The following is a 21,639-nucleotide window of genomic DNA, read 5'->3' as shown; positions in this document are numbered from 1 at the left end:
TAGGCACACGTTACTTCCCACTGAAATTCCCATTCCAGTCAGATATAACTCCAAAGCTTGAGTATGGATTGCATCTTGTCAATTGGTTACATGTTAATTAAAAAATCCAGCCTTTTGTGACAGCCCATATCAGTTCATCTGTAATGAGCCAACCAGGTGTCATCCCACTGGCTATGGAGGATGTCTTCCAGACTAAGAACAAGTGTGAAAATCCTGTCAAAAAGCAATGAAATGCTGTATGTTCCATGTCTTTAACTCATGATATCCTTCAGGGATGGAGGGGAAAGTTTGATGTTGATTCTTTATAGGTAGATATGACCCTTAACCTCAAACTTTTCATCAGAAATGAAGAAAGGATCATATTAAACCATGCTGGTTGGTTCACACTCCATTTTAGATAGTGAAAAACAATGAATTATTCTAATGCCACACCAGTAAAATTATGATGCATGTATGAAAACAATTATGATGCATGAAAACAATTACGCCGTGGCTGATAGGGCCACTGTAAATGCAAAACGAATTAAATGTAAACTATTATTCGCATGGCCAAGTGGCAGTGCATAAACATGCTTGTCAATGAAAAATATAAAGGCATTGGCATGGTCAAACTTTATATTTTTAATAACATCTCATGACACCTTTATATAGTGGAGAGAGATTGGTGTTTAAGGAACAGATCAAGTGCTGTCAATAGGCTACAGCATGTACAATGTGGCAATACATCGGCTAAATTAAATCTAAAAGTAAATTTACAAAATTTACATTTTTCAATTCTATACGAAATGTAGTCTAACCTGTTTACTTCATTTACAATAAATGAATAAAGACATTTGCAATGTTTTTATAAATTCGAGGTTTACATTTAATCTATTAACAGCATATAATATGGATGATGTGTGTGAAACGATTGGCTTTTTTAACCTCCTTCATACAATTCTAGATTTTTATGTTTTGCCACCAACTTCACTTCCATGCCTCTAGATGGCAGTAGAGAGTGTCCAGCATTCCACGAATTTAGAAGAAGAAGTGTATTATCCAATGAAAATGCAAGGCGCGCTCGTTTGAATTGTATATTCACCAATCGAAATTGAGGATTTATCAAATCTACAACATCAATAGCTGTTTGAAACCCTAGCGCACATATTTGAATTGGATCAGTTAGGGACGTGATTAGGGGGGCTTTTTAAGACTTTCGGAATGGCAGAAGAATCTGCTGTCAAAGTTTGTGTTAGGGTCCGACCTCTCATAGAAAGGTAAGTTTATGTTATTGCTAAAGGTAGGCTTCTGAATTGTCGCTAACGTTACTACGGAACAGCTCACGTTAGTTAACGAACGGTGCCTGCTTTCCGTCCCTTAATTCTGCCAACTAGGCCAGAAGTTAGTCAGCTATTCTATATAGTCATGGCCAACATATATTTTCCACTGTTGAAGCTTAACACTGTAATAATCTATCTACTAAGATAGCTAAATATCTAAAATTCCATATGTAGTAGCGATAGCATAGTAACATTAAGTTAACAGCTGACTGAACGGCAGTCAATAAGCTTAACGTTAGTTTACTTTTGGCTAAGGCTAACAGCTAACTGTGCTTTTAGACTTTCTAAAAAAAACACGATTAACGTTAACTAGCTTAATACACAGGCAGATAAATGTCTCGCAACGGTATTTTGCTGGTCAGCTATCTTAGACGAACTCATAACCTTACTGTAACATCAGTTGTAGACTGCCAAGTATCGTAGCTGACTAAACTACCTGATTTGTTCGGGTAGCATTATTTCACTGTAACGCGCAAGCGCTCTCAATTTGTTAAGGTTAATATTATTGAATATTTGGCTTATCCATACCAGTCAGGCGATCAAGAAAATAATATGTTATGGTTATTTCTAATTGCAGGGAGGAGGCAGCAGCGGAAAATGCGGAGCCGGTACAGCTGTACTGGAAGGCTGATAAACAAGCCATCCATCAGGTTGATGATGGAAACCTCACAAAAAGCTACAACTTTGGTAAATATGGTTTGGCTTCACCCTTGTTCCACTGCTCTTCTGTGATATCTAAGTTACATGGCCCTCTAAATTATATGGTCTCCCCCCTATTTATACCACAATGTCTTCTGCAGACAGAGTCTTCAGTTCAGAGGAAAACACCAAACAGCTGTACCAGGACATTGCAAAGTCGCTGGTGGTGTCCACTGTTGAGGGTTATAATGGTGAGTAAGGGAAGCTGCAAGGTGCTGCAATGGGTGTATGTCTGTGAGTGTGGTATCGCTAAGGACATTTTAATCTCTAATTTTGTCTGGGATACTGTGAATGCTCAGATGATGGGATGTCTGTATCTGAGATGCTGTGAATGCTCAGATGATGGGATGTCTGTATCTGAGATGCTGTGAATGCTCAGATGATGGGATGTCTGTATCTGAGATGTGTGGTTCTCCCCCTTCCTAGGCACCATATTTGCATACGGGCAGACTTCATCTGGGAAGACGTTCACGATGATGGGGAGCAGCCTCATACCAGGTGTCATCCCACTGGCTATGGAGGATGTCTTCCAGACTATCAAAAATGTAGGATGATCTAAGACAATTGTTTGTCTTGTTCAGTATGTGCTTGTTTGTTTAAGTCACACTATTAAGGCTTTTTTGTTTGTTTTGTTTTTGGTTACATTAGTTTTAATAACCTCCTAAAATACATTTTGTTGGTGCATGATCATGGTCGACACACCTGCCGTGTCCACTAGCTGCCCAGGCTTTACACAATGTAGCTAAGTGCTCTGGATCAGAGACTATGTAACATAATCAACCATATAAAGACTTACTGAATGTCATAATTACAGAAGAATTTCACTAAATATCAGAATCACAGAAATGCATAATTTCACTCTGATGCCTCTTTAAGTAACCTATGTCTAAGAGAAATGAATGAGTTTCAGTTTTTTTTTCTGTGTGTGAAGGGGGCAGAGAGACAGATATATTGAGTGTATGTTTTGGTTGGTAAGTGTATGGATCTGCTTCCAGATATGGATCTATGTTTCTGAGCATGAGGTTTTGAGAGAACTAATGGTTTTGGTTTGTGTTTGTTTATGTGAAGTGTTCCAAGAAGGAGTTTCTTCTCCGAGTGAGTTACATGGAGATCTACAATGAGACGGTCACAGACCTGTTGTGTGACAGCTGGAAGAGGAAACCATTAGAGATCCGCGAGGGCAACTATGTGAGTTTACTGTTTCATGCATACAAGTAGGTCTGGGCGATATGGCCAAAAAAAAAGATTGGACGAGTCACGGTTTTAAATGTTTTAATTTTTTTCTGAACTTAAGACAAAACATGATTAAAAAAAATGATATGCTCTTACCAGGGCCATATCTGCAATATCAACAAAAGGAAAGCATCACTAGCAAGGCTGTTACTCTTTTACATATTGTAAACATTGTAAATAATGACACTAGGAGCAGCTCTGCAACAATCACAAAAATGTCAATATGCATAATTTATTAAAAAATAATTTGAAATGAAATGAAGCGCTTCTGGTAGGCAATGACTGGAGAAACATTCCATTCCATTCCACTTCATGCTTTTGTCTCAGGTGCTGGAACAGGTTTGTCGTGCTCATACCTTCGGTTCAAACTGAGCGACTCTATGATTTGAAAAATAACAAACTCTTGAGTTCATTTAATGAATTTTATCTATCGCCCAACCCTACACACAAGTAAACCTTTCCTATAGTCGGGTATTATACTCTAAAATATATATGTATGAAGTGAAGTTTGTTTGACTTCTAAAAATGTCTTGTGCTTGCAGAAAAATGTCTATGTGGCTGATCTTACAGAGGAGTTAGTGACGTCACCTGAACAAGCACTGGCCTGGATCCGCAAAGGAGAAAGTACTGAGCTCTCTCTTTCTCTTTCTATCTTTCTCTCTCTCTCTCTCTGAGATAAAAATGGTTACATATGTAACTGAGTTTATATGAATTTCGGATGACTGCTAGAGGTGGTGCTTTAAGCAGCTGGATGGCCATCACATGTATGTGCAAGTTGAGTGTTCGTATCACCTGGGTGACGTATTCCCTTTGCCCAGGTAATAAAAGCACGTTCACCCAGGACGTGACCACCTGGCAATCTTCTTCCGAGTGATCGCCCAGCTCTGGCGGCCATCTGAAATTCATAGCACCGCGGTTACATACATAACCGTCATTCTAGTTCATGCCTTAAGCACCTGGATGACTAATTCCAACAAGGTCACCAAGAAGTCCTACTTTCCCTTTCAGAAAGCTGTGAAAGAGTAGGGAGGAAGGTTGCAGGTTGATGCACATGATGCAGCTGCACAGGTATCCGAAAGAGGAACCCCTTCGTAGGGCTGCCCACGACGTAGACACACTCTTGTTTGGGTGACCTGAACATGAAGAGGAATCGGGACATCCCTGGTCTTACAGGCATAAAGAATAGCATCTACAATCCGTTTTGATAGCCTTGATAACTCCCTGGTCGTATAGGCGAATGCCTGCAAAGAGACTCTGAGATTATGTGCAGAAGGGTCAACCCCTGAGGCCTGCGATGTCTGGGACAGGGCTAGTATGAGGTGGGACATAGAACGCGTCCAGTGACCTGTGGCTCATCTGCTGGGAGTTTGGATGAGAGGAGTGGGAGCTCTCATCTGTCCCCTCCTCGACTGACCCTCCACTGATAAGAAGGCTCTCTGAAGCCCTAGTAGTGAGGGCACTTACATGTGATGGGCATCCAGGCGCTTAAAGCGCCGCCTCTGGCGGTCCGCATCTTGTTTTGTTATGACGAAATTGATCTTCACCATCTGTGGATCCTAGACCAGAGCCAAAAATGGACTATGTGTTTTCCACAGAGAACCGCCACTATGGAAAGACGAAGATGAATGAGCGAAGCAGTCGCTCTCACGCCATCTTCCGTATGGTAAGCAGCCTCCACACGCGCACAGGATTTGGCCAGCACATATACACACACATTCATACTTAACCGCAACCGTTGCACACCGCTGAGTTAAGTGTTTTGTCTTACCAGATCCTTGAAAGTCGAGAGTTGAGCGATCCAACCTCAGGAGAGATCTCCGACGGTGCCATCATCGTGTCCCACTTGGTGAGTCAGTCACCCAGCTCACTCGATCACACTGACCCTTGTGGTCTTGTTTTATAGTTTTTTTCAGAATCAGGTTTTATTGGCCAAGTAAGTTTGCACAAACAAGGAATTTGACTTGATAAAGTGGCTCTCAGTGTGCTTACACAAAATATACATTACAACACAATACAAAACAAACAGTGCAACGGTCTAAGAAGTTTAAGAAAGTATGTACAAGGCGGAATGGCTATATACAGTAGCTGTGAAATGTTACACAACAATAGTGCAAAGAAGGAGTGGAGAGTGCGAGAAGTGCAGGGATAAATATATATGTATAAATATATATATATATATTTTTGAGGCTATTACAGCCAGATATATCACCTGGTGAGTCAGTCAGTCACCCAGCTCACTCAATCACATTTGACCCTCCATTGTAGTCTTGCCCTGTCTGTCTGTCTGTCTGTCTGTCTGTCTGTATGTTCTCCTGCTGTGTGCTTATGTGTTGTTGTGGTTGTCAAACAGAATCTGGTGGATCTGGCTGGAGCCGAGCGAGCGAGTCAGACTGGAGCAGATGGTGAGGCTCAGCTCTAACGTCCTTTTCTGCACTTCCCAGTGGTCATCAGTGACCACCTCTTATCTGCACTTCCCAGTGGTCATCAGTGACCACCTCACCTTTTCTGCACTCCCCAGTGGTCATCAGTGACCACCTCACCTTTTCTGCACTCCCCAGTGGTCATCAGTGACCACCTGACCTTATCTGCACTCCCCAGTGGTCATCAGTGACCGCCTCTTATCTGCACTCCCCAGTGGTCATCTTCAGTGACCACCTCTAACGTCCTTATCTGCACTCCCCAGTGGTCATCAGTGACCACCTCTAACGTCCTTATCTGCCCTCCCCAGTGGTCATCAGTGACCACCTCTTATCTGCACTCCCCAGTGGTCATCAGTCACCACCTCTAACGTCCTTTTCTGCACTTCCCAGTGGTCATCAGTGACCGTCCTTATCTGCCCTCCCCAGTGGTCATCAGTGACCACCTCACCTTATCTGCACTCCCCACTGGTCATCAGTGACCGTCCTTATCTGCCCTCCCCAGTGGCCACCTCAGCAGGAGCGTGGAGTGACCGCTGTGTGCTCGTTTGTGTGTTGCAGGTACTCGCTTAAAAGAGGGATGCAACATCAACCGCAGTCTCTTCACTCTGGGCCAAGTCATCAAGAAGCTGTCGGATGAAAATCAGAAGTAAGTAGGATAATCACTCTTTTTTTTTTTTTTAAGGTAACTTGTCATCCGTCAATGTTTTAGTATGAAAATTTGTCAAGTTTATTTACCATCTGCTGCTTCCTGCAAAGAACACTTTAACAGCTCAGTTTTGGTTCATGCAAAAATGATGCACTTTCCAGTATCGACTAATCCCAACTTGAAAACCCAGCCTAAACCGGCAGCATTTCTTTTGAGGTGGCACTGCACCACTTATCAGTGCCCCTACTGTATGTCATCGTAGAGTACTTTTCTTCTGAACTGAATATGAAAAGAAACTCAGTGCGTGGCACACAAATGAAGTAAAGATGATTTTAAATAGCACTTGTCTGTATGTATTGGTCTACTACTATTTCTAAGTAAAGAGAAAAAAATCTGGGTTAATATATAAATATAATGTACGAACATCGTGCTTGTGCCGGCTTTGGGAGACTCACTATGGGGTGCAGGGGATGGTGCTCACGGTGTTTGGGGGACTCACTATGGGGTGCAGGGGATGGTGCTTGGGGGACTCACTATGGGGTGCAGGCGATGGTGTTTGGGTGACTCACTATGGGGTGCAGGGGATGGTGCTCACGGTGTTTGGGGGACTCGCTATGGGGTGCAGGGGATGGTGCTCACGGTGTTTGGGGGACTCGCTATGGGGTGCAGGGGATGGTGCTCACGGTGTTTGGGTGTCTCACTATGGGGTGTAGGGGATGGTGCTCACTGTGTTTGGGGGACTCACTATGGGGTGCAGCCAGGGGATGGTGCTGACGGTGTTTGGGTGTCTCCATAGGGGTTTCTGCAACTACAGAGACAGCAAGCTGACACGCATCCTGCAGAACTCGCTTGGGGGCAATGCCAAGACGGTCATTATCTGTACCATCACCCCAGCTACACTGGAAGAGACCATCAGCACACTGCAGGTGGGTACACTATCGCCTTTCCGGCCCATCACATCTCTGTCTATAGGTCATGACCTTCCCTGTTCTGATCTTCATCATGGTATGTTGAGAAGCTTTCCCTAGACATTCATTGTATCATTGAATCACCGTAGAAAGAGTTATTACTATGATGCATTGTATTTAAAATTCAGTGTGGTTTAACACTGTACCAGTTTGTTCTCCCAGTGGTAAATGTTAACGTGAGTCCGTTCTGCCTGTATATCTTCTGTAGTTTGCAAGCGCAGCAAAGCGCATGAAGAACGATCCACACGTAACCGAGGTGTCTGACGACGGTGCCCTGCTGAGACGCTACAGGAACGAGATCAACGAGCTCAAACAACGTCTGCAGGAGGTACTCGCACGGAACACAGTCCCAGACCAGTCACTTCAAAATCTAAAAGAACCCACATTTGCAAGAACTGAGTACAAGAACTATAGCATGATTCATTGGGAATGTGATCTAAATCGTCCATAGCCGATGGCGTGACAGTCATCAGTCATCACCAGCAACAGTGGGGCGCCCCCTGCCACACTCCACTTTAACTCCACTGTGTCTGTCATCATGTAGATATTTATGTACTCTGCTATCATGTAGATATTGATTTACTCTGCCATCATGTAGATATTGATTTACTTATTAGGGATGCTAAAAAAGCGAAAAATAATATTCAATAATCACTTGGAACTATTCGACTACTATTCGACAATTTCTTCGCCGGTAAACACACACACACACACACACACACACACACACACACACAAAGAGAGAGTGAGATACCCATCCACGCTTTACCTGGCTGAGTTTTCTCTGCGCCTCCTTTTTGTTCCACACAGAATGTTTTTGTGGCTGTGGTGGTCTTTGGCTTTTTTTTTATGTGTGTCGTGCAGCAGCATCTACTCTCACAGCAGCACACGTGTTTTACTGTCGCCTGAGTTCTATTCAAGTTGAGTCGTAGAACTGCTGAAAATGTATTTTTTTTAGTAATTCATACATTAGTTTATAATGAATTAGTAATGTCTAGAAGGTATTAAACAAGTTATAGTACTTGTTCTAGGAGTAGCCCATAAGATCACCAACACCCCCCCCCCACCTCACACACACACACACACCCTGAAGCACCATAAGTAAACATGCTTTAAGTAAGCTGACCCATGTGTATGTTGGGATGGCAGGTTTCATCCGTTACCAAGACGACGGTGAATGAGAAGCAGAGCCTGTGCCAGATGCTGCAGGAGAAGGAACAGCTGCAGCGGGAGCAGGAGGACCGCATCCGCAACCTCACCAAGCTGCTGGTCACCTCCAACGTTGTCCTTGTCAAGAAGGTAACGTCTTTCTCATGAATGTAGCTTTTCCAATCCATGAACTTCACTTCTTGGAAATGGTGAAAGCAATGTTGATCACTTAATTAGGTTTTTTTTGTTTTAATGGCCCCCAGCCCACTACCCAAAAAAGGAAAAGGAAAGAGAAAAAAAAAAAAACCGAATCCTGTGAGCCCTATAATATAATATGTACGTGTGTTTCCTGCTTGCACAGATTCCGAAGAGACGCATGACATGGGGTGGTAAGCTGTTACAGGCTGCCCTCCCCACCGATCAGCTAGAAGAGCTGGACACTAGCGGCCTCGTGGAGCCCTTCGTCAAGCAACGCAGGGTGGATCTTTCAGCCATCGTAGAGCAAGAGGGTGAGTTCAATGTGCAATCCTGCTTCTCAGTCCAATTTTAGCACTACATGATTACATGTAGTAATGTAAACATCAGTGGAGGTTATGTGTTCGGTTTGTTTGTTTGTTTTTGTCAGCAGGATTATGCGAAAACTAACCAGTTTTCATAAAATATGTGTGGGGGGGGGGGGGGGTTGTATCATGGCCAAGAAAAAGACCATTACATTTGTGGGCAGATCCAAATCACGAGGCGGATGCATGAATTATTTTTCACTTTTTTAACATTTTGAGATGGGGCATTTAGTCTTGGTGGAGGTCTGCGTTTCTTTTAGTTTGTTGTTGTTGTTGTTTGTTTGTTTGTTTTTTTCCTCATTCATTCAACACCATACATTGAATGGGCAACACTGGTACTCTACCGGTTTCTACTAGGGACAAAAAAATATTGTAATTGGTCCAGTTTTGAGGGAGACTCCTATTAGCGGCAACCGCAGAACGCAGCTACAATGTAATCCTATGGAGCAAGCCAGCACATCAAAGTCACTAAAAAAGATGGGAAAATACGGCCCAGATAATAAAATACTGGAATTTACCCTTCAAGAAACGATGGATCATGTCAGTATGTTGCTGCTGAAATTAACAGCATTGTTTTTTCCCTTGCTGTTTAGACATGGAGGAGTTTGATGGGCGCTGGGAAATTCCTTTGGAACGAACTCTTGACCTGGAACTGAATCAGAGCAGTGTGACCACGCGGAACTTTTCAGATAGGTGCGCTTGGATGTGCTCTCGGACCTCCCAGAGTCTGCATCTGATATTTACGTCTTTGTGGGAGTTTTTGTAACCCTGTTTGTGTGTGACCCTTTTTAATTTTCTTCCAGTGACTACTCCCCACATGTTTCTGAAATGAATGGAAGACTGTCCAGCCTGGAGGAGCAACTGGAGAAGGCATCTCAGCTTAGACAGGAGGTGCAGCAACAGCTTGAGAAGGCAGTGCAAGAGAAACAGGAGTTGCACCTTCAACTAGAGAAGGAGGCCCAGGAGAAACAGGAGTTGCACCTTCAACTACAGAAGGAGGCTCAGGAGAAGCAGGAGTTGTACCTTCAGCTAAAGCTAGAGACAGAGACAGAAGGAGGCTCAAGAGAAAAAGGAGTTGCACCTTCAACTAGAGAAGGAGGTTCAGGAGAAACAGGAGTTGCTCCTTCAGCTAGAAGCAGAGAAGAAGGAGGTTCAGGAGAAACAGGAGTTGCACCTTCAACTACAGAAGGACGCTCAGGAGAAGCAGGAGTTGCACCTTCAGCTAGAGACAAAGAAGGAGGAGGTGCAGGAGAAGCAGGAGTTGTTCCTTCAACTAGAGACGGAGAAGAAGGAGGTGCAGGAGCAGCTTGAGCTGGAGGTGCTGCAGAGACAGGAGGCCATGAAGAGGGCGGCGGAGCTCGAGAAGAAAGTGATCGAGCTCGAGCAGCAGCAAGAAGCCACACCGCACGACACATCCGGTTACGCCAGTGAACGGGTGAGCAAACAACTCCTCTCAAACTGCAGTTGCTCCCTAGCAGGGTTTTGAATGGTCATGGAAAAAAAACTTGGAATAATCATGGAATTGGAATTGCAATTTCCGGGCCTGGAGATGTTTTGGAAAACTATATAAAGCCAGACAGCTATGGAAAAGTCAGGGAAATGTACTTCACAAATGCCATAATATATTACAGTATATGTGACTCAGTCAAGAAGTCAAGAACATTTAAGTACTGTTGATTTGTCTTGTCCACTTGATTACTCCTGATTGCTATTCTGAATAATTACATTCATTTTTGAAAACCCATTTCGGGACCTTTCTTTTCAAAGGTTCTACAGACCAACCTTATTTGTATACATAGACATTTCAGAAAATGTATGGTCATGGAAATTTGCCTCAAAGTGATGGAAATGTATTGGTAAAAATGCGTATAAACACTTTCTAGAGTATCATCTATCTATAAATACCAGTTTCAGTCCACATGTGTAAAGACCTGTGAAATATTTACTGAGTGATGATTTGTATTGTTGGCAAGAAAAACATGACTAAAACTCTGGTTCTCTGTGACCTTTGCCTGTGGGTTGAATCCTGACTAAAACTCTGGTACTCTTTGACCTTTGCCTGTGGGCAATCCTTTGAATCCTTGTGAATTCTATCCTACTCCAGTTCAAGAGAGACTTCGGCGACACCCTCCAGCTGTGTGAATCTCTGACCGTTGAGAAAGTAAGTTTGCCATGCGTACGAAATGACTACTTGAGCGTGTAGCTGGGCCTCTTTGGCTTTATCCTTTAATATCTAATGGATCAGAGGGCCTGTGTTGCTTAGGTACTACTCTACTTTATGTTTACACTCTCTGTGTGGATGTATGGTCAATGGCAAGAGGTCACAGTCTAGGGCCAACTTGGTACCTACATCTGTACCTTCAGGCCTCTAGGATCCACATCTAGTTTCTACAAGTACCAGTACCAGTAGAACCAGAACTTTGGCTGGAATGTCAGGTTCCCCCTCTAGCCCTTGTGTTGGTTTAGAAATGTAAATGTTCTAATAATTCTGTAATGGTTCCCACTTCCGCATTCCACCACAGTCATCTACAGACATGTATGTTAATGATGTGCATCTACGTAGTGTAGTCATCATGACACCCTGTGATTGTGTGTGTGTTAGGAAAGGCTGGAGGCTGAGCGGGACCTCTTCATGAGGGAGTTTCAGGTGGCCAGCGAGGAAATCGAGCGGCTGAAGCGGGACGGCGAGCGCCTGCAGGAGCAACTGGTTGAGAGGAGTGAGGACGACGAGTTCGAGTGTCTGGAGAAGGAGAGCAGGAGGGAGTATGAGGTGAGGCTTGAGCCCCTGTGAGACGTGCCTGTGGCTGGCTGACTGACACGCGCTGTTGGCCTGCACTCAGGAGGCGGAACAACAACGCTGAAGAACTCGGGTTCTAAAAAGGGGCCATTATTGAAGCTATATGGAACCTCTAATGCTAAGGGTTCTTATTTGAGGTCAATGCGAGAACAACTATGTTCTACAACTACTTTTGTTTTTCCATTCTGTGTCATGAACCCTAATAGATTTACTACATTTACAGCAAGAGCTTCTGGCTGAGATCACTGCCTTGAAGAAAGCAGCAGAGGACTCAGACATCCAGGCTCAACATCTCAAGGTCAGGGTTGAATTTGTCATTGTGGGTGTGTATCGTGTGAGTGATGTGTGTGTGTGGTGTGTTGGATGTACGGTGGCGTTAGTGTGTGTGGATGTACGTGCGTGTGTGTGTGTGGTGTTTTTAATGTTCCCGACTCTCTTCTCCACAGGCGGAGCTGGCGACCTTCTCCGACCTGCAGGGCGATAAGGACCTGGTGCAGGAGATGAAGCGCCTGCAGCGCTCCGTGGACGATGCCGAGTGCATCAGCCGTGACACCAAGAAGGAGTGGGCCTTCCTGCGCTCGGAAAATCTAGCCCTCAAAGAAAGAGATGTGAGTGGCTGGCCGTTAGATGGAGAGTGTAGACAGCGCAGACAGAGACTCTTGAGTGTATGACCTATACGGATGCACGCGAGATGAGTTTTCAAAGGAATTGAGTTATCAAGGCGTGGGTGTGAAAGCTGTGCTAGTAGCTGCTATTCATAGATTTGCTTATTTGCAGCGTTTTTTTTATTATTTTTTTTTATTTAGCTTATTTACTTTTATTTACAATAGTCTATTTTCATCGTTTTTAAACATGGATAGAAACTCTTGTGTTTGGGTGTGTCTCCCTGTGAGTTTCTAAATGTATGGGGCTGATATGTTGGGTGTGTCTCCCCTGTGAGTTACTAAATGTAAGGGGCTGATATGTTGGGTGTGTCTCCCCTGTGAGTTACTAAATGTAAGGGGCTGATATGTTGGGTGTTAATGGATTTCAACGCTCCCTCTAGGATGTGTTCAGTGCGGACCACCAGCACATGCAGTCAGAGCTGCACAGTGTGCAGGCGCAGCTGGAGGCAGGGAAGACCCGCTTCAAGAAGATGCAGACTGATCTGCAGAAGGAGCTGATGGGGGCGTTTGATGAAAACACCAAACTCACTGCTCTCCTCGATGGGAAAGTCCCTAAAAGTAAGAGCCCTCTTCTCCCTGTGTTGGCTCTCTTCATCATGTCTTCATCACATACGTGTATACATGTCTTCATCACACTTATGATTTAGTGCCAAATACCATCCCTGAAATGTGATCTGAACTTGATAAGGCCGTTGGCTGTTTTCATCGTTTTGTCAACGCTTATGATTCAGTACCAAATGCCATTCATGAAATGTGATCTGAACTTGGTACTGTCCACTCCTGGATTGCCTTGAGGCTCTATTACATGGGCCATGCATTGTGAGCCAGAATGTCAACTTCATGTCAAAGCTGTGTGCATCCTGTCTAGAGGTTTTTGTGCTCTACGGTGATCACACTGCATGTATGCTCACTGCTTGAGCATGTATGATTTGCACTATTATGTTGAAGCTACTCCTGCTCTTGGCTGTGTAATCCAGTAAATCACTCTATGGCTCCCTCTGCAGATCTAGTGGATAGTGTCACTTTGGAGCGAACCGTGTCCGAGCTGAAGAAAGAGCTGGAACAGCACAGGCAACATGAAGAAGAGCTGAAGAATGATCTGGAACGAAAGGTCAACAGCCTCACCCAACAGGTGAGATTAGGCTGGATCAAGGGTCTGAAGCCATTGGTAACACATAGTGGATAGTGTCACTTTGGAGCGAACCGTGTCCGAACAGTGTCGATCTATATACATTGAAATCAACCCACTCGGGGGTAATTACATTTAGTTTGGCCCATGTCAGACATCATAAGAAAGTACTAATTAACCGTACGGCTCTGTGTGTCTGTCAGGTGTGTGAGTTGACAGAGCATCTTTGCCAGATGCAGACAGAACGAGAGGAGCTCCTGTCATCTCATCAGAGTAGCCAAGAGCAGCAGCAACAGGAACTTCAGAAGGCTCACGAGCAGCAGGAGCAGCTTAAAGAGGAACTCCTGAGGGCCCAGGACCTGCTCCAAGAGGCGCTTCATAAGGCACAAGAAGAGCAACAACAGGACCTTCTGAAAGCTGAAGAACAGCAACAGCAGCTTGAAGAGAATCAGGAAATGTCAAACCAGGAGCTTCTGAGAGCCCAGGAACAGCTGGAAAAACTACAGCAGGAACTCCAGAAGGCCCAGGAACACAAGGAGATGTTGCAACAGGAACTTCACAAGGCTCAAGATCAGTCACAGGAGCTCCAGCAGCTACAGAACTCCCAGGAGCAGCATCAACAGGAGCTACTGAAAGCCCATGAACATCAACAAGAGGAACTCCAAAAGGCCAAAGAACTGTTGCATCAGGACCTTCAATCTGCCAAGGAAGAGCAGGAGAAGCTGCAGCTAGAGCTACAGAAGGCCAAGGAAGAGCAAGAGAAACTGCATCTAGAGCTACAGAAGGCCTTGGAGCAACAGGAAACCTTGCAGCAGGACCTTGACAAAGCTCAAGAGCATCAGGAGGCAGAGTTCCAGAGAGCCCAAGAGCAGCTGCAACAGGAGCTCCAGGAGGCTCGCCAACAGCTACAGGATCGCTCTATTTCCCAGGAGCCTGGTGTGTGCTCCGAGGAGCTGGAGAAGCTCCGTTCTGACCTAAGTGCTCTCACGGCACAGAGAGCAGAGCTGCAGGAGATACTAGAGGGTGTGAGAGAGGAGAAGAATCAGCTGAAGAGTGACCTGGAGGAAAGCGTGGACATGGTGCGTTGTTTCACAATGACATCCTTTTTCTACTTTTTTAAAATGTATTTTAAATAATAATTGTAAGTATGAGTGTACTTCTGTTTCCCTACAGTGTGTGCAGACCCAGTCTGAGCTCCAGCAGCTGCAGAGCAGGTTGTCATCCAGTTCCAGTGCAACAGACGAGCAGGTGGGTGAGATCTACTGCGGACCACAAACAAACACCAGTGCCGTCCATGAGATGCACTGAGCAGTGAAATGAAATGCAGTCCAGTGGCAAAAACGCGGCCATTTTGTTGACACACACCTAGGGACACAAACGGTATATTCATATCAGCTATGTGGGTCTACAACCATGCCAAGTTTCATGTGAATTGGTGAAGTCTAAGTAGATGATATCGTCTACCAAAAATGAGTGGGGAAAATAATGTTAGTAGAAGAAGGATGAAAACGTTGTCAAACTCTGGCGCAGCGACGATCATAATTATACCATACAGATCTAGAATTCACATTTATCTGCATATCTAACGTTACTTATTGAAGCCATCGCGTCAACACTGGGCTGACTCGCTAAGTGGGGGCGGGGGGTTTCTATGTCAACAAAATGGCGACGGCTTGGTTTGCGAATAAGGCCCATAGGGGAATATCAACTTCATTAACACGGTCTCACAATGTATCCCTCAGAATGTATTTGAGCGGTCATTGCAGTGAACTAAGAGCAAGTGCGTTTAGTAAAATTAACTTTTAGTTAGTTTGTTTGCTAGTTTTAGCCAAAAACTCCAGGCATTACTCCTTTAAATCACATATTAAAGCAGCAGTAAGGACGCACGTATGTTGATACGCCTGAATGCTGCAAGTGCATCTTGAACACAGCTCTCATGTGATGCCCGTTTCCCCATGTAGCTTCAGGAGCTGGAAGAGTTGAGGCAGGAGAAGCAGCAACTCCAGACTGACATTCAGGAGAATGTGGATATGGTGAGGCCATACAATTTAAAAAAAGATCTAAAACCCAAGTTTTTATGCCAATTCAGAATGTTTCCTGGGTAACGCCACACCAGCATTCACTGTGGTCATTGTGGTGTGGATTAAAAATTAGGTTGGGACCATTGATTTGAAATTAAAGTAATTATAGAATTAAACTAGCTTGTTTTTCACAGTATATATGCTAAGATGGCTGCAACACTAGGATGCTAGTAAATCAAACCTGAGGCATAACATATTCATCTTAACAAAGCATATTAACAAACCTGGATCAGAAAAGGACTACTGATCACGCTTTTTACTGATCATTCTAATCATGATGTGTAATCCCCTGAAAGCTACAGTTAAAATACAAATTCAAGTCTGAATGAAATGCTCTTTGTTTGCCTGTCTATATTTTTAGATGATTGAGAACCAGACTGAGTTGAGAGAGGCCCTGGACAAGGTCAGAGAACTGGAGCGCCAGCTAGCCACCCCCAGTCTCTCTAGTACCACTACCCAGGTGAGAATCACGTTTCCACGAATATACCAGAACTTTTCCAGCCATGTTTTGGGCAAAGATGAAAGTCTAGCTCTTCTTCTCCCTCCTCAGGTAGTCACACATGCCACAGAGAACTCTCTGGAGATCGTTGCTGAACGAGACCGTCTCTGTTCTGAGGTGGCCTCCCTCACTGCAGAGAGAGACCAGCTAAAGACGAGTCAGAATGAGGGAGGGCAGGAGGTCCAAGAGCTGCAGGAGGCCTTGCGACAGGAGGCCCAAGAGCTGCAGGAGGCCTTACGACAGGAGCTCCTCAAGGTTCAAGAGGAGGAGCAGCAGCAAAAAGAGGACGAACTCCAGCGAGTCCGAGAGCAGTTGCAGCAGGAGCTCCAGAAGGCTCAAGAAAATCAACCGCAAGAGCTCCTCCAGGCACAAGAGCAGCAGCGTCACTTAGAAGAAAAACTTCAGAAGGCTGAGGACCTCTTGCAGCAGGAGCTCCAGAAAGCCCAGGAAGAGCAGGAGAGTCTGCAACAGAAGCTACATAAGGCTGAGGAGCAGAGGGAGACACTGCAGCGCCAGCTTTGTGAAATTCAGGAGCAGCAGCAGCACAAGGAGGAGGAGCTCCATAGAAGCCAAGAGCTGAAACAAGAGCTCCAACACACCTGCGAGACGCGTGAGATGTCACAGGAACAGCTGCCTCACCAGGAAGATCAGGGACTGCTCCAACAGGAGCTTCATAAGGCCCAGGAGCAACATCAGCAGGAGCTAATGAAAGCCCAACAGCAGCAACAGGGTCTTGAGGAAGAGCTGAACACGGCTCTAGAGCAACAGCTAACTCTTGAGAAAGATCTCCAGAACGCCAGAGAGCTGCAGGAACAGTTGCAGCAGGAACTACAGGAGGCTCGACAGCATCACGCCCAGGAAGTACTGAAAGCCCAAGAGCAGCAACAGCGCTTTGAGGAAGAGCTCCGTAAAAATGAAGAGTTGTTGCAGCAGGAGCTTCAGAGAGGACGGGAACAGCAAGAGAAGCTGCAGGAAGATCTTCAGAAGGCTCGAGAGCAGTTACAGGATCACTCCACCCCTCAGAACTCAGAGGTAGCCTCCGGAGAGGTGGAGAGACTGCGCTCCGACCTGAGCTCAGTCACGACACAGAGCGCAGAGCTGCAGGAGATACTGGAAGGGCTTAGGGAGGAGAAGAACCAGCTGAAGAGAGATCTTGAGGAGAACACGGACATGGTGAGAACTGTTAAAAGGCCTCATCTGAATGTGATGTGATGTGTGTAGATGAGCCTCTGGAGATGAGTCTCTGGAGATGAGTCTATAGTCTGTGTGCACCTCTTTTACATGGCGGAGGTTGGGGTTGATGGGCTGTGGTGTTCTTTGGTGCTGGATTAGTTATGTGTAACTGCTTTTCTGCAGGCTCAGGAGCAGCTGGAGGAGCTGAGGCAGGAGAAGAGACAGATACAGACAGATCTGCAGAACAACATGGATAAAGTGAGTGACAAATTGTCCAACCCCTAGATCTAGTCATTTGAGTTTTTTTCAGTAGTTTGTGACTCTGAGCACTGAGACTGACCTCCCGTGGCTTCTGTTCCCAGGCCAGTGAACTCCAGGCACAGCTGCAGTGTGTGACTGAGGAAAGGCAGCGTCTACTGGGGGATAATGAGGCCGCGCAAACCCTCCAGGAGGAGGTGGATCAGCTCCGAGCTGAAATCGTGTCCCTGGCTGCAGACAGACAACAGCTGGAGGAGAGACTGAGGGAGGAGGAGAAGAAGCACTCTGAGGAGGTGCAGGAGCTCCGTGCGGAGAAGGAGCAGCAAACCGCAGCTGCTGTGGAGAGCTCTGAGGAGCTGGAGAGGCTGCGCTCAGACCTCGCTGCCCTCGATGCCCAAAGAGCAGAGCTGCAGGACACACTGCAGGAAGTCCGAGAGGAGAAGAGCCAACTCCAGAGAGACCTGGAGGAGAATGTTGACATGGTGAGAATAAGACTTTGTTTAGCTAGAATGATGTTTGTGGTTATTTTGTAGCAAAAAAGCAATGAGTTCTCAGAACACCAGGGGTTTGGTAGAGTTCTCTGGTAGAGTTCTGACTTTGAGTTGAAGTTGATTTGGTTGGAGCTCCTTGTGAGACATGTGGCACAGGCTGTGATAGATGAGGTGGAACTGTTGTTGTTTCAATGCTTGCCCTTTTCTGCAGGCTCAGGAGCAGCTGAACGAGCTGGAGGAGATGAGACAGGAGAAGAGGCAACTGCAGACGGATCTTCAGAACAACATGGAAAGAGTGAGTGACTACGGTCTTACTGCGGTACATTTGAGGCTTTTCCAGATGTGGTTTTAACAGATTAGAGTAATCCCATAGACTCACCTGATGAAGTTATAACATACAGATTAGGGTAATCCCAGACTCACCTGATGAAGTTATAACGTTTAGGAGATCTGAAAATGTCTGTCGATGTTTTCATGACCAAGTAATATGGACCACTTATTTCAGTTGTAAATGATATAAATGGATTCAACTTCCAGTGCATAGTTTCTGTTGTCCTGTACAAAAAAAGACAAGGAAAGAAGGATATGTGCCTTTAGACCCACCACAGCAACCTTAATGTGGAGATATAATAAAAAGATAGCATCTGTCGGTGTTGCCATGTATTGTTGATCGAGTTATTGTTTTATTTTAGTTGGAAGATAAGCCTGGAGCATCTCTAATGTCCTCCTTCTGTTCCCAGGCCAGTGAACTCCAGGCACAGCTGCAGTGTGTGACTGAGGAAAGGCAGCGTCTACTGGGGGATAATGAGGCCGCGCAAACCCTCCAGGAGGAGGTGGATCAGCTCCGAGCTGAAATCTCGTCCCTGGCTGCAGACAGACAACAGCTGGAGGAGAGACTGAGGGAGGAGGAGAAGAAGCACTCTGAGGAGGTGCAGGAGCTCCGTGCGGAGAAGGAGCAGCACACCGCAGCTGCTGTGGAGAGCTCTGAGGAGCTGGAGAGGCTGCGCTCAGACCTCGGTGCCCTCGATGCCCAAAGAGCAGAGCTGCAGGACACACTGCAGGAAGTCCGAGAGGAGAAGAGCCAACTCCAGAGAGACCTGGGGGAGAATGTTGACATGGTGAGGAATTGTATTTCTTATTTTTATTTATTTATCTATTCATCTATGACCCCTCAAGTACCCCACATTTTCAGCACTTCCCAGACAAATGTCTAATTATATTTCTCAGCCAGGACAAAGTAGCCTTAGGTCATTTGCCAATTACAGTCTATTTACACTTCCTGAAAGAGTAAACCGTTACATACTACATACCAGCGGCTATGTAAGTGAAGTATTCTTCTTGATTGACATTATTGATAATCGTTATTGGGTGATCTTGATGTTATGAAATTAATGGACCCTCAACAGTTCATCCATCTCCTGTATGTATTTGAGCATAAACAGAGCAATATGTCCTTGTGAAGGATCAGTAGGTCAGTCTTGTCAACACATTGCACAGTAAGCAATACCTGTTGATTGCACAGATGTTACCAATACCTGTTGATAACACATTGCACACTAAGCGATACCTGTTGATAACACATTGCACACTAAGCGATACCTGTTGATAACACATTGCACAGTAAGCGATACCTGTTGATAACACATTGCACAGTAAGCAATACCTGTTGATAACACATTGCACAGTAAGCGATACCTGTTGATAACACATTGCACAGTATTTTGCGCATACAAACACCGTAGCAACATGACCACAGATAGAAGTTGGACAGTACTGTGTGTATGACTGACTGATTTAATGAGACACAAATAAGACAGAAGTGCTAATAATGTTGACGCGTGGGGCAGCCATCTTGGACTCTGACGTCAGGGTTGGTGAGGGTCGTCTAAACCATGGTGTCCTCCGCTTTAGAGCTCTGACTATCTGTCGTTGCCTCATCCATCACAGAGGAGTGTGCGTAATCTACGCATTATGGGATTGTCTTCTGGCGAAAGAGTCCGGTACGAAGAGGTTAGTCCTACCTCATGGCAAGTCCAAACTGGCTTGACAAAAACAGCCAGGCCGGAGTCACTGAGTCTGAGGTCGGACCTGTTTGTATTTAGAGGATTACATGTCAGAGGTGTAATGCATTTACAGGTCAGAGTTCATCGGTGTAATGCATTTAGAGGTTTACAGGTCAGAGGTCATCGGTGTAATGCATTTAGAGGATTACAGGTCAGAGGTCATCGGTGTAATGCATTTAGAGGATCAGAGGTCATCGGTGTAATGCATTTAGAGGTCATTGGTGTAATGCATTTAGAGGATTACAGGTCAAAGGTCATCGGTGTAATGCATTTAGAGGATTACAGGTCAAAGGTCATCAGTGTAATGCATTTAGAGGATTACAGGTCAGAGGTCATCGGTGTAATGCATTTAGAGGATTACAGGTCAAAGGTCATCAGTGTAATGCATTTAGAGGATTACAGGTCAGAGGTCATCGGTGTAATGCATTTACAGGTCAGAGGTCATCGGTGTAATGCATTTAGAGGATTACAGGTCGGAGGTCAGAGGTCATCGGTGTAATGCATTTACAGGTCAGAGGTCATCGGTGTAATGTATTTGGAGGTCAGAGGTGTAATGCATTTAGAGGATTACAGATCGGAGGTCAGAGGTCATCGGTGTAATGTATTTGGAGGTCAGAGGTGTAATGCATTTAGAGGATTACAGGTCAGAGGTGTATTGTATTTGGAGGTTTACAGGTCCGAAGTGTATTGTATTTGGAGGTTTACAGGTCAGAGGTTTATTGTATTTGGAGGTTTACAGGTCAGAGGTTTATTGTATTTGGAGGTTTACAGGTCCCATATCTCTTTCCTGGTTAGGTGCAGCGTATGAAAGAGGAGATTAATGCTCAGGGGACCAGCTATCCGGACCACACAGAGCTGGTAAGCAATGTGAAGACCACAGAGCCTCATGGACTAAAACCAGAGAAGTTGATGAGTTATTTTACCGAAAGGGAAATAATATTAATAATAATATTTTTTAAGCATTGTTTAACACTTTTCCCCCATGTCACTAGATGGCGCAAGAGAATGACTCCCAGCAGAATCTGCAGGTTGGTGCTTTACACCATAGAGATATATTTGTCTATGCTTTACACAGCGACATCTCGCACATTACCAAATCACTTCATACTACCAAAGCTGACTTGGCGCCCCCTGCTGTCCAGGTGTGGTCCCTGCGGATCCAGCGCCTGTCCGAGCAGCTCTCTCAGAAGTTGCGCCAGCGATGGACATCTGCGCTGCTGGCCTCCGCTGAGCTCAGTGACCGAAGGCTGGCCAATCAGCTGCTGCCCAGCATGCCATATCTGGAGCCCCTTACCGTCGGTCTCCGGAGGCGCACTCAACAGCTGCAGGACTTGCTGTCGACCCGACTGGTAGGGAGGGGGCTCTTCATCTCTCTTGCACGTTCACTCACGCCGTCACACACACACACACACACACACACACACACACACACACACACACATTGTGCTTCATTTGAATACGTCACATTTACCAGAATTAAACGAAGATG

General features: G+C 45.3%; 1 protein-coding gene across 1 annotated transcript in view; it reads left to right on the top strand.

The window, feature by feature from the left end:
* Positions 1-1,115: 1,115 nt before the first annotated feature.
* cenpe (centromere protein E) overlaps positions 1,116-21,639 on the top strand; it is a 29,695-nt gene continuing 9,171 nt past the window's right edge. Inside the window, 35 exon segments of the mRNA XM_031570997.2 lie at positions 1,116-1,256; positions 1,897-2,006; positions 2,120-2,209; positions 2,445-2,563; positions 3,087-3,206; positions 3,794-3,875; positions 4,847-4,914; positions 5,023-5,097; positions 5,602-5,653; positions 6,230-6,317; positions 7,114-7,243; positions 7,494-7,613; positions 8,435-8,584; positions 8,796-8,943; positions 9,588-9,687; positions 9,798-10,215; positions 10,217-10,429; positions 11,099-11,155; positions 11,597-11,764; positions 12,015-12,089; positions 12,238-12,399; positions 12,837-13,014; positions 13,461-13,588; positions 13,789-14,664; positions 14,759-14,833; positions 15,547-15,618; positions 16,028-16,126; positions 16,217-17,338; positions 17,522-17,596; positions 17,701-18,078; positions 18,299-18,382; positions 18,828-19,205; positions 20,946-21,008; positions 21,143-21,178; positions 21,293-21,499. Coding sequence (XP_031426857.1) covers positions 1,201-1,256; positions 1,897-2,006; positions 2,120-2,209; positions 2,445-2,563; positions 3,087-3,206; positions 3,794-3,875; positions 4,847-4,914; positions 5,023-5,097; positions 5,602-5,653; positions 6,230-6,317; positions 7,114-7,243; positions 7,494-7,613; positions 8,435-8,584; positions 8,796-8,943; positions 9,588-9,687; positions 9,798-10,215; positions 10,217-10,429; positions 11,099-11,155; positions 11,597-11,764; positions 12,015-12,089; positions 12,238-12,399; positions 12,837-13,014; positions 13,461-13,588; positions 13,789-14,664; positions 14,759-14,833; positions 15,547-15,618; positions 16,028-16,126; positions 16,217-17,338; positions 17,522-17,596; positions 17,701-18,078; positions 18,299-18,382; positions 18,828-19,205; positions 20,946-21,008; positions 21,143-21,178; positions 21,293-21,499 — 6,372 coding nt within the window. The 5' untranslated portion in view covers positions 1,116-1,200.

The sequence above is a fragment of the Clupea harengus genome, chromosome 7, assembly GCF_900700415.2.
Source record: "Clupea harengus chromosome 7, Ch_v2.0.2, whole genome shotgun sequence".
Lineage (NCBI taxonomy): Eukaryota > Metazoa > Chordata > Actinopteri > Clupeiformes > Clupeidae > Clupea > Clupea harengus.
This window is presented reverse-complemented; position numbering and strand designations above follow the sequence as displayed.